We start from the raw sequence: 20,173 nt of genomic DNA, 5'->3' as shown, positions 1-20,173 counted from the left end.
CTCCATTAGAATACTGGCCTATGGGTTCACCGAAAACGACCCTCTCAGCAGCATTCTTTGATCACAGGCATGCTCCAGAGCTGCTGCGATCCGGTTCGCAGTCTTGGTGCCTCCGGGGCCGGCTCCTTTGCCGGGGGCCCACTGGTCCCTTTCTGCAGACTTCTGGCTTGTGAGCTGCTTAGACGCATTTCATGCAGCAACCGCTTTTATCAATCATGCTCTTACACCAGGGCGAGCTCAGCGGATCTGCCTCTTCCTCCTGACTACTGTGCTCCACAAGCCCCCGCCATTGACTGGCTCGGGAACAGGTAGTCTAGTTGGTCTAGTGGGTCCCGTGCTATGGTGCCCGGGCCATTGCAGGGGGGACTCGCTGGGCCATTCGAGCACCCCTCATCAGCGCTGAGGGGACTGTTGCCTGGGTTGGTGGGGCTTGCGTCTGAGGCCACCGCCACGACAGGGTGTGTTGACGTGTTTGGTACGGCCTTCAGAATCCTTGCCCTAATCATGGGCTTCCCCACGGGTGGATTTCTACTTTTATCGCTTTAAGTAATTAAGTTCTTCTCATTCCATTCATTGTCGCCCAATGATAGGCTGCATTTTATACCTTCTTGCTTTGGCTACCGGCCACAGACACAGACGCATACCAGGTACCCACCCAGTGTGTGTATGCCTGCTGCTAGGGTTTTTCTTCCGCTACGCGGATCACGTAGCCACCCACTATGGCGTGTGCACTTGCGGGGCCCTCGTTGGCCAGGAGTTTTCCCGGGACAAAGCAGGCGGACTGTTAAACATTATTTTTTTTTAATTTTTTAATTTTTTTCCCTTATCTCTCATGATGAATTTCATAATGATCCGAGCAGCGACGGCGGCACCATGAATTACTCCACTGAGCACTGCGGGTGAATTTCATCATGAGACGAGCAGCGACGTCGGCATCACGCATGACTAAAAGCGAATGAGAACTTAACATAAACGGTGGGTCGGTCCCACTGAACGGGTTCGAATAAAAGTCAGGAGGAATCTGGCTAAAAAGTGCAACTGGGGCTACTATGTCCCACCCCCCGAGAAAGCATCGATAGTGACAGCAGCTGCAACGCCAGCAATGACGGCCAGATGCGATGGCAGCAGCGACGACAGCAGCGATGACAGAAGCGACGGCAGTATCTGAAGCAGCAGCGAACAAAGGAACCTCGACGACAGCATTAAAATAAGAAAATTGAATAGGCTTTTTGTTCAAATTGTTCGCCAATAAATGAAATAAAATTCATCATGAGGGGTATGGAAAAAACTTTGATTAAAAAAAAAAATACATATAAATTAGTGTTATTCATATAATGAATGTGGAACTGCCGTCGGAACGCAAGCTTCACTGGCAGTTGTTGGGGGTGGACGTCAGGCCCACTGTTGGCTGCTGGCCGGCTGGCCGTAGATCTCCCAATGATGATGACGGGAGACTGAGGACATCTTGGGTGGCGGTGATGTTCAATAGGGGAAGACTTGCTGTCCCTGGAGCTCTCTTCTGGGTGTTATCGTGGTCGATGAAGAGTGTGTCATTTATCGTGGCCTGTTTGTCAAAGGTAATGAGGTGTGTGCCGTGAGTCTATGTTTCTGTGCCATTGTCCACTCGCACTTTTGCCGACCTGTCATTGATGATTACAGTCCCTTCGTCCACATAGGTTATCGGGTACAGGTCACTCTCTTGTATTCGGCAGTGCGCTACACCACCAGCGTGCAGTTCTTTGGCGCACGTACTCTCTGAAGCCAGGCGGCAGAGTGCAGCTCTCGGTAATACGGAGCAGTTTTTAATGGCGTAAGTTACTCCGCTGCATTCGGCTATGACGTTGTCTATTATCTGCAACATTGTCCCACCATTGGCAACTGGAAAAACTGTAATCTTTTTGCAGGATAGTTTAATGTTGGGAAATTTTATGATAAAATGTAAAATGTTAGCAGACTGCAGAATTTTTACAGACGAGACGGACAAAAGATCCCCTATAGGTGTGTCGGTGGGTTCCTAAGGCCAAACTATTTTTAAGTCTTCATGATCTAAAATGTTCGGACTAACAATATTAATTTTTGCTAGGGTTATTGCGAGCATTAAATTTTGTAATTCCGTCATCAACATGCAGTTTCTAGCAAGCAGTGTCTCGTATAAGTGTCCAGTGTCTACTTGTGAGTTTTTAGCTGATCTCAAGATTGAATTGACGGTATAGGTAAGCTGATTAATTTGGTTTTAACTTTAGTGTTTATTTCAATCTGTATATTGCTTGACTCGACTAACTTCATTTCAGAAAATCTGATTTTCTCTAGGTCACTGGCATTCGGTGTCCCTGCTACGAGCTTTAGCATTGATCCTAAGAAATCCAAGCTCCCAGCTACTTTGTGATGAACGCGGTTTGGCGGTTGCCAAATATAATATTTTCCACAGTATCAGTTATCCCCTTGTCGATCTTTAAGCACCGAGCAAGTTCCAAGAGGGTGCTATGAAAGCGCTCCACTTGCCCAATTGAGACGCTATGGAGTGGCGGTGCATTTGCAATGCTAACGCCAAAATGGTTGTCAAGCATGGCTGAGATAGTATGTGAGTTTAACGAAGGTTCGTTATCGCAATAGACTACTCTAGCCTTAGGGAAAAAATGATTTGTAGTATGGGTGGTTTAAGATCTTCGATTGTCCCAGAGAGTGTAAATGTTGCACAACTGCGAACTTCGAAAACTTGTCGATGCAAGTGAGGAAGTATTCTTTGTCCGTAGAAAAAATATCGATATGCAGCAATTCTCCCACATGAGAGGGGATTGGAGTCTCGCCTAGCTCATGTTTTTTTGGGTGCCTATCGTACTTGACTTTCGCATGTTTTTTTGGGTGCAGCTTGCTACGATTACGGTAGCTAACTTGGCCATCTTTGGAAAGTAGCACTCGGAGAGTACCTGCTTAACATTTTCTTGGGCCGATTTGTGAGCCCTATTGTGCTCGACGGTGAGGATTTCCCGTCTCTCAGGAACTGCAAAAATTTCCGTTACACGGTTTTTGCAATGCCAAAATTTGGTGGCTGGAAATTGCCGAACCAATTCGTCCTGTATCATTGCCATCGTGTGCAAGTCACAATGAATGGCGTTTACGCCCTTAGGAACGATTAATCAATTAATGACTCTTTGGAGGAGAAGTTAATCGCATGCCGTCTCTTGTTTCCAAACAGGAGGTTTTAACGGAAAGCGTGCCTCCTCCAGAGTTATCTGGTTCTGGAAGCAATTGAGGGGCTTATCCGTCGTTTCGAATGTGTGTGTCAAGGAGAGCTCTCTGTGAATGGTGGCTGCGTACGATTGAGCTTCTTGCCCCTCCATGACGTTAAGTTGTTTCCGTGACAATGCATCGGCAACCAGATTTTCCTTGCCGGGTTTGTAGAAAATCCGCGCTTTCCACCTTTTAATCTTTGAATTCGGATTGGATTCCGATACTTTAAAGGTTAGAGGCTGGTGGTCGGTAAAGATGTTGATATCTTTAACCGCTTACAGATAATGTCGTAGCTTGGCCAATGCCCAGATTATGGCTAAGAGTTCCCTCACGTTGGTGGCGTAGTTAGCCTCCCTGTCTTTCAATGTCCTTGAGATCATTGTTATTGGGCGTCCCTCTTGGGACAATACTGCGCCAATGCCATGGGCCGAGGCATCTGTCGTTAGATCAAATGCCTTTTTGTAGTCGGGGTACCTTAGCATCACGTCGTCGGATGCCAAGATATTTCGTAGTTTCTTGAACGCTTGTTGTTGTGCCTCAGAGAACTGAACCGGAATGTTTCGTGACCTGTGTCTACTAACTGTTCCGTTTTCCCCTTTCAGGATGTCCGATATAAGCCTCGCTATCGCTGCGAAGTCCGTAATGAAACATCGATAGTAACTGGCTAGGCCTAGAAATGATCGTACCTCAAAACACTTTTGGGTTCCGGAAATTCTTTTATGGCCTTTACCTTCTCTGGGTCAGTTGTAGCCCCGAGTCAAGTGACTATAAACCCAAGGAAGCTCACACTTTTCTTAAAAAAGCTGGATTTTTCTACCGATACTCTCATGTTCGCATCGTACAGGCTCTTAAGAACCCAATCTATGTGCTTGATGTGAGAGTTTTCGTCTTCCGAAAAGATTATTACGTCGTCAACGTAAACATAGCAGAACTTGCCGATCTGTTCCCGTAGGATGTCGTCGATGGTCCTCTGGAAAATGCTGCCTGCATTTTTGAGACCAAACGGGAGTCTGCGGAATTCAGATTTCCCCTTATTCACTGAGAAAGAAGTTTTTTCTCTATCGCGCTCTGCGAGTATGATTTGGTGATAGCCAGACTTGAGGTCCAGCGTTGAGAAAAATTTAGCATTACCTATGTTGCCTAATATCATGTTAATATTTTAGCTTGCGAAAGTCAATAACTAGTCGCATTTTCCGGTTGCCATGCTCATCGGTCCCTTAGGGGGATACCGACTTCTGGATTATCCCGTTTTTAAGCAGATCTTCAATCTCTTTGTTGGCGAAATCCGCTGCTCCCATGGGGTACGGGTATAATTTCGCGTATATGGGCTCCTCACTAACTGTTCTGATGGTAGCTACCACCGATGTGTTGTAAGGCAAAGCCTCGTTGGGGTTTGCGAAAGCCTTTTTCCTGGTCTTCAGCAATTTCAAGAACGAGTCTTTTGCCGATGGCGGTGCATCTGAGCAGTTTACGCTGGTGAAGTTTACGTCAGTGCACGTGTGAAAATCGATTTTCTCTGCCTCGGTGCCCCAATTTAGAATACCGGAAGCATAGTGTTGCCCCTGCCTGTTTTAATAAGTCAAGGCCGATTATCCCATCAAAGGAGGATAAGTCCGGTAGTAAAAAGAACGTACTTTTTAAATTAAATAATGACACAAAGCATTTCTTTGTGATTGTCGTAACGCCATGAATGGTGAGGGGGGAATCGACGGGGCGAACGCCTTTTAAACCTTCGTGAGGTCGGATGGAATTTTTCGACGCGCCCGTGTCGATGAGGAACGTCATATTTTTCCCCGCTACTCTTCGTCTGATGACGGACAGCAGGGATTTTCCCGTAAAAAATTAATCATTTCTAAATCATATTCGGAAATGGCGTCATCGTCGCCGCGCTGGAAGCTGCGGCTGCGTACGTACCCTCGGCCTGATCTACGCTCTGAGCGATATGATTAACCCCTTGTCTTTTGTGAGGGCCTGAACGACCGGAGGGGGCCGGCTTCCCGTTTTGGTAAGCCTGTGTCTGGGTAGGTTGTCTCATCCTGGAAAGAGATGGGTCAATATCCATCGGTTCCTGGGTATTCTCTTGCGGTGCAGAATGTACTTGCGCCCTGTGCTGTCAGCTAAAGTGCGGGTTTTTACTGGCACCGAACTGTTGATTTGCGTGGGAAAAGGACTTTTCTTGTTGACGATCTTGTGGCTTTGGGGTTTGCCTACGATCCCTATCCTTTTACTTTTTGCAAACGAAGTTGCGAAGGTGTATCTTTCGTGGTTTGATTCCACCTCTTGAGCCAATGCCAACGCAGTTGGCATGTCTTTCGGCTTCGCCGAGAAAAGGACATTGGGAAGACTGCGTTTGAGTCCCGAAATAAATACACGGAGCGCGTCATCCCGGAACTTTACACATTTACATTGTTAGTAAGCAAGGTGATCTTTTTCTCAACCTCGTCATAATATTGTAGGAGAGTGAGGCTTCTCTGTCTGAGGGTACCCATCCCCTACTCGATGACGTGAATCTGGCGTTTGTCACTATATGTGAAATCGAGGCGGTCTATGATCGCATCGAAATTCAATATAGTGCCAAACGAAGATAGTACCGCTTCGGCAGGGACTCTTATTTTACTCCTAATTATTACGACCGCCTGGTAGTGGCGTGAGCTATAAACGTAGTTTCTAAATATGAAATAAGCGACTACTGCCGCCAAGAGACATACGTCTCTTGTGCTTCCGTAAATTCGGGCAAGCATTTTACGGCATCCAGGGGCTCGTTGCACTGGACGTCGCCCGTGATGTCAATGGGTTTGTACACCTTGATTTTAGGAGCTGCCGCCTGTACGGGTGCCATTTGCACCGCTGCAAGTTGGGTGGCCAACTCCTCTATGGTTTTGCGCAAGTCTTCTTCCCTACGCTGGGCATCGCCGGCCGCTTCTGACAGAGCATGGGCAACGGCGGCCTGAATTACTTCCTTAAACTGGTTTGGGTCCATCGTTCTTACAGAGGATGGTTTAGTATGCGGGGGGTTCGTCACTATCCGATTCTGAATAGCGTATCGTTTATTTTCCCTAAACTGTGAGAATGGAGAGCTCATAAATGGCAATGTTTAATTCCCTTGATAAAGAAACACTCGCCTAAGCTATTTTGCCAATGAAGGCAGTTGGCATGGCGAGGGGTACGCGGGGGGACGGAGCCTACGCCTTAGTAACGATGTATGTATGCGTCGAACGAAGCTGCCGCCTTGTCAGGCACTGGCAAGGTGAGGGGTGCGCGGGAGCTGAGCTTCCGCTACGATAAACAATGAATTAAAAAACAACAAATTGCCACACCAATGCATATGCGGCCGTATCGAGTTCACATCAGTTGAGTGGAGACAATAAAGAATAAAAAGTAAAAACTGGACTGCGAAGCTAATACCGAGAATTTCTAAAACTGAATTAAATGTCTGCTGAGTACACCATGTGCCGTACCACAAACTATGAGCGAAAAAAAATAATTTTTGATGCGCCCCATTTGTACTAGATAATTGTGTTGTTAATTAAATTTTTCTGCCGGGAAAATAATGTGCGTTAATATTATAATATTTATTTGTTAAATAATGGGGGTTTCGGGTAAATCTCCTCCACCGGATGAAATAAAAGAAATAAACACTAAACACTTAATAGTCGTCACATTCAATATTGAAAATATTGACATTTTTGAAAACCCCACTTCAGACTTGTTTATTTGTATCTTTAATATTTTTTCACTGGTCCGAACCAAGGAATTTTTTATAGAAGACATAAAAGGTTTGACCGAAGGGCCCACTTACATGTTCTGTAATTGTGTGTTTATTAAGGGGTTATATACAGTTATAGGGCCAAAAAAAAGTGAATTTTTCAGAGTGTTTTCTGAAGAAACTTTTTACCTTTTTGATCCCAAACTTTATACACATATTATAGTATCTTTTAACAGTATTTTAAGAGTTAGAACTTGTAAAAATATGTATGTGGAAAAGAGTTACACCTGTTATCCGGGAACTCCTCGTAAGAAAGACGTTTTGCGGTGACCACTATATGTCGGAACTGGATCATCCGAAATTAAAAAACCAAACACATTTCGTTAGATTAATGTTAAATCTAGAAATTATCCGAAGGAATAAGCAAAATAATTTTTTTTGACAAAATGGCAATTTCGCCAAAAATAAAATCGATTTTTCGCCGAAATTATTATATTTTCGCCGCCTTAAATGGTTTTAAAAAATAAACTATTTATTGGAAAGAAAAAATCTTCGATTAATTTCTAAAAAATATATTTAAGAAAGTCGTGTTAAAATTTGAGACTCATCGGGCTAGCCGTTTTCGAGCAATGTTGGTCACCGATAATAAAAACACAATTTTGAGAAAAACACTTTTAAAGTTTGGAATGCACATATGTATACATAGGAGCACTTTACATAGAGCACTCTGAAACGACTTTTCAAATTTACTTATAACTCAGGAAATATTCACCGGAACTAAACGAAACTTTCTGTGTATATCCTTAAATATATTTACATTAAGAAAATAAAATAAAAAAAAATCGATTTTTTTTAATCTTACTGTAGGTAACCCCTTAATTTGAACGGTTGCGTTTTTCACTGCTGCACTGGCAGTTGTTGGTGATCACAGGGGGGGTGGACGTCAAGCCCACTGTTGGCTGCTGGCCGTAGACCTCCCAATGAATTGGGATGAATTAGGCAGATTATTGTTGCTGGGTCTGCAGTTTGGCCGGAGCGTTATTATAATGTTGACTATGGTCAACGATTCAGGTCTGGCTGACCATAGTAAATTTATATATGAAGCATCGACTTTTTTACAAGCTGATTTTTTCGATTTGTTACATTAAAATTTTTAATTGTAGTAAATTATTTTTGACCATATTCACAACATTTTTTGGAATATTATCGTACCCACTTCGGATTGAATGTCTTAATGTTTAACAATTCGGCCGCTTACACATCGCGCCACGTAGACAACTAAAATTACGCCGGCGCTTGCCACTTTGCTGAACTGGGGACCATACATAAGGCCATCCCTGCTCGACATACTTTTCCATCCTGAATCGCTCACCGCATGAAGTAAAGTCCGACTGGGTACGTTTCCTGGAGACAAGCAGTAAGGTATATATAAGGTATTTGGGTCCGACACTATCAGGCCGTAGGAATAATAAAGAAAAAATTATAGGACCAGCAGCCGCTGTATTATCCTCTTTTTAAACAGCCTTTAATTTTCAAACAAAACTGCGATGCACGTAATCAAGCAAGACCTGATCTTGGCAAGGGAGGGCGAATTACCCCTGCTCAAGTATTATGGCGAAATAGAACGAAAGCTAAAGCTTCTAACTAATAAAACAATAAGGACTCAAGAAGCAGCCGCAGCGCAAAAATTCAGGGACAATACAAAAACCCTCACTTTATAAGGAATCAAAGAGAAGCCAAAAGCCAATGTGGTTCCTCTAGGCAGAGGCCGTTCGATAACACTGGGCATAACCAGGGCCAGCCAACACCAGAGCTAATGAAGGGCGACACCTCCTCCAGGTTCAGACAGGCCACAATATGACAAAAGGGCCAATCGGGACGATTCTAGCAAAGAATAAACTTCATACCGGAACAAAATACCGAAGACGAGGGGTACGACTCCGTCGCCCAGGTCTGCGCAGAAGAGTTGCGTAATTTTTTAAAGTAAAGTCCCTGCTTCCTTACATCATACGTACGGTAGCAGGAAAGGTAATAAAATTATTTTGATACAGGTACCTCAAAGAATTACATTACTCCACTCCGGGTCTGAAAGGCATCGTGGCAATGGATTCACAGTTAAGTCGATTCATCGCTTCACCAAAATAGGCAAAATATTTCTAGTTTCAGTTTCTAGTTTCTAGTTTTCAACATAAAAATACAATTTTTTCTCTTTGACGATATTATCGTCAATGCAGAGTTAAACAACTTCTTGCGGACGGCGTGATAAGGCCATCTAAGTCCTCATTTAACTACCCTAACTGGGTTGTAGACAAAAAAGGGAACTGGACAAAATATGGTCAAGAAGAAACGATTAGTTATCGACTTCAGGAAGCTAAACCCAAATACCATAGACGATATCTCCTATCCATACAATTCTGTCGAACATGGGCGAGTACGACACTCGACCTAAAATCAAGGCAAAAATCTCCCAGCTGAACCTCCCACGAGGGAGCCGGCTGGGCTATGGGCACTGTATTACCCCGTACAATGGTAATGCAGAGGCGCATGCTCTGTCCGGGGTAATGCAGTGTCTAGCTAAGGCATCGATTCAATTCCTTCCGCTTAAACGCCGGAGGAAATGAATCACTAGCCATGGTTGGAGGTGCCTGTGGGTGGTTCCCCAAAAATAAACCCATTTTTTCGAAGGGATGGAGAAAGGAGAAGCAACCGGGGCTGGGATGTCAGCCCAAACGTCGGTGGAAGACGTGACTGCTACCACCGGCGGGCACGGAGGGGAGCAATCCTCTCTGCGTGTCCCCAGCGGTCACACCTATGATTTGACGGAAGCAGGTCACGTCAGCTGTAAAGCTACTGCCAAAATAACGACACAAAGAAGGCTTAGCCCCACGGGTGCCGTTGTCTATACAGACTCGGACCTGGAGAGCGTGCAGCTTTCGAAAGAGGAGGAAGAAAGCCTTCTTCGCTCGCCAGAACCAGGCACCAGCTCCCCGCGCAGGACGGGCCGAAGCGTTTAAGCGAGGGAAAAAAGACTTATGGGCAGTACAAAGCTGCCCTTTGAATCCAGAGCCGGCTCCGGACAAAAGCAGCCCTATCCAAAGAGGAGAAGGTAAATCTTAATGAGGCCGAGCAAAGTATCAAGGAGAGCAGGCTGCACTTTGCCAAGCTTCCTAACATGGCATAAACGACCGGTTTCGCCAACATGCGCGGCTCGGTGAGTCATTAGTTACACGGATGGAGGATAGCGCCTATGCCCACATTCTATGGTGCCGGGTAGCTAAATGGGGTCAAAATCCTTAAGAAAGGGACGCAAACGGTCGGCCAGATGGAAGCGTTGTGGGACGGGGCCAAGCTGGAGGTGGTGGAGGGGACCGAGCGCTGAAGCTGCTACCCGTTACCCAAAGATGGGGGCCAATGCGCAGTCCTCCAGATCAACTAGGAGGCAGAGTACATCCTGTATCTCAGATGCGGGAAGATGGCGTGGGGCATGGATAGCGTCTACCTGCGCCTCAAAAAGAACCATCCCGGGGATAAGGATGACCACACCCTGAAGGCAGGCGAGGTGGTGAAGGACCTAGGTCTGGAAACCATTGGTGACGCCGCCCAGGAGCTAACGCTGGATGAGTCCGAAGAGGAGGAAGACGGTGACCTGACGATACTAGTCAACCCGTTGAGTGGAGTTGAGCCCAGTACCCATGTCCCAAAGGGTGCTGCAGCTCAATCTTCATAAGAGCAAGGTAACGTCTGCGGAACTCCTATTGCTGCCGATGTAGCTCTAGTCCAAGAGCCATGGATTGCCTCAGGCAATTCCGTCGCCGGACTAAAATCCTCAAACTACAACGCGTTCTACACACCATAGGTAAGCAGGAACAGAACAAGCGTATGGGAAGCCATGGTGGACAAGTGGACCTACCAAAAGCTTATGGAGAGAAACCAGTGGCAGGCACTGCTCTGCATATCTGGGGCGCTGAAGTCAACCCCCACAAAAGCTCTGGAGACTATAATTGGAATTGATCCCCTAGACATCCACGCGCAACTGATCGCGGAAAAGGCTGCACAATGCCTAGTAGCGCTAGGAACCATGTCGACAAAAGGAGGTACAGTTCAATTGGTCGAGCCATGAGCAGTGTATCTGACTATATGACGCCTAGAACTTGCCCTGATGTGAAAACATCAACATTCATGGGACCTGAAGACTGGAAAACGGTTCAGGACCATGCTCCATACCTCAACATATACACTGATGGCTCCAAAATAGAAGGAGGAGTTGGAACGGCCATATACTGTACAGACCCCGAGACGAGGCTGTCGTATAAGCTACCAAACCAATGCAGCATATTCCAGGCGGAAGACTTCGCCATCAGGAAGGCGGCAGAACTTGCGCAGGAAATAGCCCGCCCATGTGAGGAGGTAAACTTGTTTGTAGTCAGTCAGGCGGCGATCAGATCCATGCAATCGTCAGCGGTCTGTTCCAAAAATGAACTGGCAAGCAGAACGCACTAGATATCTTAAGCACCACAACGTCAGTGCGGATCTACTGGGTACCCAACCCCAGGGCATAGGGGGAAACGAAATTGCAGACGAACTTGCAAAAGAAGGAGTCGAACTGGCTATGGATAGAACAGAAAACGTCCCAGTCTCTCTAAGAACACTCTAAAGCGAGTTGGAGAGGCGAGCGGACGTACTAGCTAAAAGCAGGTGGAGAGGAAACTCCGCGACTTGCAAAACAACTAAAATCATGTGCAAAAAGCGCTATGAAAAATAAAATTTGCCGAGAAATACAGAAAAAAACTGCATTTTCCATAAACATCGGTCAATTTTGTAGATTGCCATTCGGACTTAAAAACGCTCCAAGCATCTTCTAAAGCGCCATCGATGACGTCCTAAAAGAAAGAATTTCGAAGGTATGCTCCGTATACGTCGATAACTTCATAATATTCTCCAAAATAAAGGATTAGCACGTTAAGGCCTTGGATTGGGTTTTAGCCAAACTTTTAGAAGCAGACATGAGGAAAAATATAAGTTCTTTAAAAAGAGTACTTAAGATTAGTAGTCTCCCAAGGAGGGCTCCGCGGAGCCATGTGCGGTTGCTGAATTCCGACCCGGTCCCAGAGTATAAGTCTTGGAGTATTTGACTCTCGTTTTATTTATTTAATGTTTACATTAAAGGGGTAATGTGATCTCAAGTGCCGGAGGCGTCCGGTCGATCTCATGCGGAGGAGAAAGAAATCGGAGTCTCTGCTGGTTAAAGCGGCCACACTGCGTATCGAGTTCTGCGACGAGAACAGGATATTTATCGGGATCTTTAAGTCAACTGAGAAAGAATATTTGGGAACTCTAAAGTCAAATCACAAAAGAGAATTGGTTTGGATACCCTGAAATGAAAAAGTTGGTTTGGGAATATGTAAGTCAACCGCAAGGGAGAATTTGTTTGAAGTCAACCACGAGAGAGGGTGAACCATTAAACCGAGCCGTGGTTGGCATAACCCTAAAATCAATCGTCATTCTAGATAGAGTATGTTTTTTGGCGGACCTTGAAGTCAACCATGAGATAAAGCGGAACAGTAAACTGAGCAGTGGGTGGCGCGAACCTAAAGTCAATCGTTTCCTGGAGAGAGTTGACCCCAAAGTCTATAAGACTACAAAAGTATACCACGAAAACAATATAATTAAAGTTGTGATTTAACCTTGCTCATAGGCCAATTTAACCCAAAATAGAGTTATAGGCATGAAATTAATTAGGGTTAGCTGCCAACTTGTCGAAAGGGTTGACTGACTGTACACTAAAGAAGGCCACCCACATGTAAGTATGACTGGACCGTCAGCCGATAGGGTACACTAGGAGAACAACGGATGACCGACTTATCTGCTGTAAGTGTGTGTACCATAAGGAAGAGGACGTCGAAGAGCGCAGCAGGTGCGGTCTGCTCTGAACATACTCCCCCCATTGGAAGAGGTACTGTACCAACTACATCGGCATCGTGGGGCAGAACGGCTATCTTGGCGCCTGCCCTTTTAATCAGACCCGTCGCAGTACGGACCATGGCTACTCGGATGACGCCGTCCTTGCCCGGAATGATTTCCTCAATGCGCTCAAGCTGCCATTTTATGGACGGAATGTTGTCCTCCTTAAGCAGCATTATGTTTCCAACCTTGATGTTGGACGATTCGAAGCGCCACTTGCTCCTTTCTTGAAGTAGGGATAAGTACTCGCTGCTCCACCTCTTCCAAAAGTGCTGCTGCATCTGGGTCACCCGTTGCCATCTGCTGATGTGGCCTTCGCGAAGATGAGTCACGTCAGACTCAGGAAATCGGCTGTAGCTGGAACCCGTTAGGAAGTGAGCTGACGTTAGCACTTCCATGTTCTCTACACTTTCTGAAATTGGACAGGGTGAACGAAAGTTGAGTGATACTTGGCCGCCTTCCATAAACCTTCGAAGTGAGGGATGAACTTCCAATCGATCCCATCAGCCAATCAGGTGGAAGATATTGATGCCGTGTGTTGCTCACTCAAAAATTGTGCCTTTAGTTTGGAATCGACAAAGTTTGTAGGATTGTCACACCAAATGGTATATGGACTGCCTCTAAGCCTAATAAACCTTCTCAGAGCTGCCATAATGGAATTCGCATACAAAACAAGATTAGGCTACAGGCTATCCATGACGTTCTCCCAAGTCACTGGCTCCATTCGAAAACATCAGACGCATTTGTTGATGACAGTAGCCACGAATTTGCGGCCTCCAATTGGCCTGCATATATATATTTCTTATGAAAATAAACGTTGATTGCCCTTGGGACTGCATGATCCTTGGGTAACAATATCGCGAAGTAATCCATCGAAACCGAGTATTGGCCTCAGTGAAATAAGCTTGCTTTCCTGTGGAAACGGCTAAGAAACCTGTTGATTGCTCCTCAGAGTTCAAAGTTCAGTTCCCAAGTAATAGGCAATGAATGAAACCAAATATGCTTTGTACCTTATGGAAAGTGTTGATGAATTTGCAGCTCGATTAAACATCAATCAACGGCTCCAATTAGAGTTGCGGAACGACGATCTGGAAGATCCTTAGCTATCTCCAGCAGGAGGGAAGAAAGGAAGCTCCGTTAGGCCAAAGGGAAAGATCCAGTAATTCTCTAGGGTACATCCTCGCCGCACAACATCGCCGCACAACATCTGGCGGGGGTAAAATTGTCTTAACGTGATGCCAAGTCATGTCTTTCGTCATCTCCTGTATTTTCGCGATTCTGTTTGACACAAAGACGTTGAACTCCCTCGGGGGCTGGCGAATCCATGCCAACACAATAGACGAGTCAGACCAGAAATAAAATGCATAGTCGAAATCTATACTTTCCTCGATGTTTACTATAAGCTCAGCCAATAATAGTGCTGCTGAGAGTTCCAATCTTGGAATTGTCAAAGCTTTCAAGGGAGCTACTCTCGACTTGGCACAGAGCAAATGGAACTTTAATTCTCCATTAACCTCCGATCGCAAATATAAACACGCTCCATACGCTGACAGGCTAGCATCGCAGAATCCATGCAGTTCAACGGCAGCCTATGGTTGCATTGCGAATCGTGGAAACTTTATGTTCGGAATGACTACCAACTGAGAGGTCAACTCCCTCCATGACGAAAGAATGGGCTCTGGTAAAACGTCCCAATTCACGTTAGCATTCCATAAGGATTGTAGAAAGATTTTAGATTTTGTGATGATTGGTGTAATTAGTCCAAGTGGGTCGCTTGGTGGGTCGATGAGCTGTCGGTATTTTAAAGAAATTAAATAGGAGCTGATCAGACGCCGGATCCCAGGCCAAACCCAAGGTCTTGGCGATGTCCGATCCATCGTGGAATGTTATTAACTTTTCCCTGTTGTCTTTCACCTCTTCAACTGAATCACCACCAGAAATTAAATCATCCACATAGAAATCTCTACGAACAATTTTATCTCCAACCGGGAATGATTCCTCCTCATCATAAGAGAGCTGATACATGGCTCTTATAGCCAAGAAGGCAGCTGGATTAGTTCCATAAGTCACTGTGCTTAACTTAAAAACACTCAGCTCGTCCATGGAGTTCTCTCGCTAAATGATGCACTGCAAAAAGTCATCAGGATGCGAAACGCGAACGCAACGGTACATCTTGCAGATATCTCCAGAAAGGGCAACTTTAAAAAATCGAAATCGAAGCAGGAAGTTGAAGATTTTTCTTTGAACTGTTGGCCCTCCAAGAAGTAAGTCATTCAAATATCTACCAGAAGTCGATTTAGCTGATCCATCAAACAAGACACGCAGCTTGGGGCTCGTGCTTTCTTGCTTATGTACGCAATGTTAAGGAAGAAAGTATTGTGGTAACGATACTGCCCTTGTTATACGAGACATGTGACCTAGTTCCATATATTCCCGTAAAAATGCGGAGTACTGAGTCTTCAAAGCTAGGCTCTTATCCAATTTGACTTCCAAACTTTTGAAGCGACGACGAGCCAAGCAATAGGAACGAGAGACGAACTGAGTACTGCCCATTTACGACCAGTTACGACCGCGGAGAATGAGGCCCGGTAGCTTGCATCCCGGGATTGCGCTAGAATGTCGAATGCCTTATTAGAATTTAGAGAAGACTCTCCAATCCCAGAGACTAGGGTATGCGACTTTCGATGATTTAAATTTAGTTGATTCTCTAGGAGAGAAGTTATGAAGTTTATCTAAAACGCCGAGTCTAAGATTGCTCGGCAAGGCATAAATTCTCCAGCCTTATTTCTCACATAGATTATGGCGGTTGAAAGCAACACGTTATCAACAGGCGGAATATCTGTGGGGTTTGATGGAGGGTTCGATGAATGTGAACCGTGATGACCGTGGTGAACGTCGCAAAAAGATCCGGCCAATCAGAATAGGATCCATGGAACCGAGCTATCTGCAGAATTGGCAACCGATGCTTCCTAGATCGGAAAGAAAGATCCGGATGGTTAATAATGTCTATGGATGTTGAATTTGCAGCGGTTGTAGCCGTCAATTGCGATTTGCGAAGCGCCGCTAAACCTCGATTTATTTTCGCTTTCACATCCATGAAAAGTCAAATTTATCCAGCGATCAAATTTTATCCACAATGGACGAGTCACACCAGTAATAAAAGGCACATTCGAAATCTATCTATCAATAATAGTACTGCTGAGAGTTCCAATCTTGGAATTGTTAAGGCCTTCAAGGGAGCTACTCTCGTTCTGGATGACTACCAACTGAGATGCCAACACCCCCCATGACGAAAGAATAGACTCTGACAATACGTCATCCCAATCCACGTTAGCACTCCATAGGGATTGCATAAAGATTTTAGATTTTGTAATAGTTAGATCATACAATTTTGCAATTGTCGACAATGCAATTCGTTTGGTGGATCGATGACTTTTCGGTATTTGAGAAAAACTAAACAAGTGCTGATTTGACGCTCCAACTGAAAATTATTCCTCAGCATCATAAGAGAGTTGATGCATATCTCTTAAAACCAATAAGGTGGTTTCGTTCCATAACTCACAGTTTTTAATTTAAAAACACTGAGCCAAAAAACACTCAACGGTACACTTAAAAAAGTCATTAGGAAACGACATGCGCACGCAGAAGTGCATCTTGAAAATATCGTCACAAAGAACAACTTTGAAAAATCTAAAGTGAAGCAGAAAAAGATTTTTTTTTTAATTGTTGGCATTCAGAGAACTACCAGAAGTCGATTTAGCTTATCCATCAAACACTACACGATGCTATGTGCTCGTGATTTCTATCTTATGTACGCAATGGTGAGAAAGGAGGAATTGTTATATTGTTATTGCAGATGCGTACCGTCATATGATTTTTTTAGCACACGATTTTTTCGTGCTGACTTTTGAACTGGCTTCAGGCTTCCTCACATTTAGTTCACAACCCAGTGAGAAAGCGCTCTAGAGCCAGCCGCTCTTTCACGCATACAGCGATGGTTTTGTGCTGGCTCTAAAGCCAGCCGATCTCTCTTACGCATCTAGCAACATGGCGTGCCTCAAAAGACCGATTTCGCGATCGAACCTATTACATATTTACATTTATATTATTTTATTTTTATGTTTTACTAGGAAACCTGGCAAACTTCGTTTCGCCACCAGATGGCTTCGCTTTATGAAACATTTCGTTTGGTAATTAAAAAATGAAGAATTTTTTTTTATTTGGTTTATATTTGAAAAGTAATGGAACCAGTTTAACTTTTCCACTTGCGCAGCATAATTCAGCCGTTTCTCTTTTAAACTTTAACACTTTGCAATATCGGCATATAGTCGTCATTGGTCCAATATCTAAATTTTCATCATCACTGTAATTCTCAGTGGAATCACATTGGAATGCCAATCGATTGTATGATGCCAATGATCTTCGTGTCCTCACGCGTTTTCTCAATATATTTTATATTTCTTCGCGTAAGTTCTGTGAATACACTTATTGATGATGATGTTCGTTCACACGTCGTCCTTTTGGACGATGCACGACCCACATCACTAGCACATTTAAATTTACCACCTTAAGGACAAATACACTTATTTTACACTTTATTTATTTTATTTTTTCCAATTGAAGGAAACGACTTTTTAATATATGGGCTTGTAGTAAATGCTATATATCTGCGATGGATATCTCGCTTTTCTGTCGAACGGAACAAAAAGTATCCTATGTCCGTCTCCTGGCTCTAAGCTATCTCCCTACCAATAATCCTTATTCAATTGAATTTAATAATTGTTAATACTTATATAATTATGAATTTACATTTATCTTTTTTTTTGCTAATTAGCATGTATATATTATAATTCAAATATATAATTATATACATATTTATATATTCTGTATGAACAAATTAATTAAATTGGGGCTTATTTATTTTTATAAATGTTTATTAATCAAATAATCATTTATGTGTCCGAAGCCTGTTTAGGCCAAGGTTATTATAAAGACAAGAAAGAAAGCTAACTTCGGCACGCCGAAGTTTATATACCCTTGCAGATAGAACTTCTATGAATAGGAAACCATACAATATAAATTATATATATTTGTATTAAAAAACAATGAAGTAATAGCTGCTTTCATTTCATTCACCTATACATATTATATTTGCAGTTTTACATACACAGATTTGCATTTTTCCTCTACATCAAACGATCGTTTGTATGGCACCTATAAGATATAGTCGTCCGATTTTCATAAAATTTGACACAAAATTTAAGACTAATATAAAATAGCTATACCTTAAATTTGATGAAAATCAGCTGAAAACTGAAAAAGTTATAAATTTAATTGTATTAATTTCTCGATCGTTCCTATGGGAGCTATATGATATATTAGTCCGATTTTCATAAAATTTTACACAAAATTGTAGAGTATAGTAAAATGGCTATATCTTAAATTTGATCCAATTCTATTGAAAACTGAAAAAGTTAAAAATTTTTTTGTAAAAATTTTACGATCATTCCTATGGCAGCTATATGATATAGTCGTCCGATCCGGCCCGTTCCGACATATATACGAGTGAGAGTATATAGAAGGCTAACTACAAAGTTTCATTCAGATAGCTTCAAAACTGAGAGACTAGTTTGCGTAGAAACGGACAGACGGACAGACGGACAGAAGGACAGACGGACAGACGGACAGACGGACAGACGGACATGGCTAGATCGACTCGGCTGTTGATCCTGATCAAGAATATATATACTTTATATAGTCGGAGGTGCCTCCTTCACTGCGTTGCAAACTTCTGACTGAAATTATAATACCCTGCAAGGGTATAATAATATTTAATAAGTAATTAAAGAACAGCTAAGGCTGTGGAAGACAAATTTATGACTAATTTAAGGGTCTAATCCGGCTGCAGCTCGAGGAGTGCGGAGTCGGCAGTTTCTTTACTGTGCGTGTTGGCCACCGGATATGGCCTGCACTTCGACAGCTTCTGCCTGTGGGAACTGGATGTGTTAACTTCTCCCGCCTTCAAGTTGTCGCAATCCCGCTCGTATTACATCGCCGTTGGTTCCTGGTTTAGTTTGACCTCTGGTCCTCTGATAGTGATAGCCAAACCATACGGTTGGGCACAGCAAGAAGAAGGCGAGTACGGCAAGAAAGTAGCTGTAGGTGTAGTTCTTCTATTAGAGCCCCGATGTGGTGGAGGTTGCTTAGACTCAGCTCGTGAAGAAAAGAGAGACTTAGATGGTTTTTTCTTTTCATCAAACTTCCCAGCTGGTTTACGAACCAAGTTCCTTTGAGACCCTGGCGAGCGAAGAGTGAGATTATGGCAACGGGATGTGCAGCAACATGGCCAGCAAACCAAAGGACTCCAAAGAAAATAGAACCCTGCGCCGAGGCTGCAGGTCAGAGACGATGCGAGACGAATATTCCGCTACGATGATGACGACGTAGGACCGAGGCTGAGGGTCGTCCTCAAATTGGCAATCCGCATGCGCTAGCACATATAGAATGCCTGGACATGGCTTTCGACGCTTTTAACGCTCAGCACTAACTTAGATCTCCATTTTCTCGTATCTTCTTGTTAGCTCAGCAACAAACTTCCTGCAGAGGGAAACACAGGTTGCATCTCTACACCCACTCGTTTGCTCAAAAGGTCGGTGAGGCTTCTTGAGGAGAAAAATTCTCGAAATAATTCAAAATAATTCACACAGCCGCAACTCCAATGCCCGTAGCGCAAAGGCGGCGGTGGTGGCCGAAATTAATCTCTTGGTGACCCGCAAACACTTTAATATTAACCTTATTTCACAAAGACGGTTTCACAGTTTTGTTACTTTTAGCTTTGATTATAAGATTTTCGTACCAAGTGCCGACGCTGGCGGACAGGCAATCACAGTTGCTCCGCGAACTTGGATTATACACCAGTTAATGCGAGACGTCTCCGAATAAACTTTCTCTTTAAAATTAATTATCGTGCTACTACACACGCCTATTTGCAGATCCGTCAAAAAGAAAATAGGCCGAGATCAAAAATGGCAGGCGGAACTTCGTGGCAACTGTCAAGTGTCAAGCAAAACTATTTGCTAACAGCTGATTATTGATAACTATCTTCACTAGGTGGCAACGTACTTTTTAGTTCCCCTAATTAATCGACGATCATTGACTAGTATTTTTAAATTGTCGCTTCAGGCCGTTAGATAACATTGCAAAAATTATTGTAACTTCAGTCAGAGACAAGCGTCCCCTAAAAGATAATATATTTCTAGCTTACTTTTTTTTTAA

At 43.8% G+C, this 20,173-nt stretch overlaps 1 protein-coding gene and 1 pseudogene across 1 annotated transcript; one reads left to right on the top strand and one right to left on the bottom strand.

The window, feature by feature from the left end:
* The first annotated feature begins 9,969 nt into the window (after window positions 1-9,969).
* On the top strand, window positions 9,970-10,948 carry LOC147643163 (uncharacterized; annotated as a pseudogene).
* A 1,769-nt stretch (window positions 10,949-12,717) lies between these two features.
* LOC147643162 (uncharacterized) lies at window positions 12,718-13,179 on the bottom strand. Its single transcript, XM_086836575.1, has one exon. It carries the CDS (start codon window positions 13,177-13,179, stop codon window positions 12,718-12,720), a length of 462 nt encoding a protein of 153 aa, XP_086692701.1.
* Window positions 13,180-20,173: the final 6,994 nt, after the last annotated feature.

Source organism: Drosophila serrata, unplaced genomic scaffold (genome assembly GCF_035046125.1).
Source record: "Drosophila serrata isolate PLE 108 unplaced genomic scaffold, ASM3504612v1 contig_280, whole genome shotgun sequence".
In the NCBI taxonomy this organism is placed as follows: Eukaryota; Metazoa; Arthropoda; class Insecta; order Diptera; family Drosophilidae; genus Drosophila; species Drosophila serrata.
Note: the sequence above shows the minus strand (reverse complement) of the source record. Positions and strands in the feature narration are given on the sequence as shown.

Excerpts from the sequence above, each read along its gene's own strand:
- LOC147643162 (XM_086836575.1), bottom strand. The coding sequence starts at position 13,179 with ATGCAGCAGCACTTTTGGAAGAGGTGGAGCAGCGAGTACTTATCCCTA.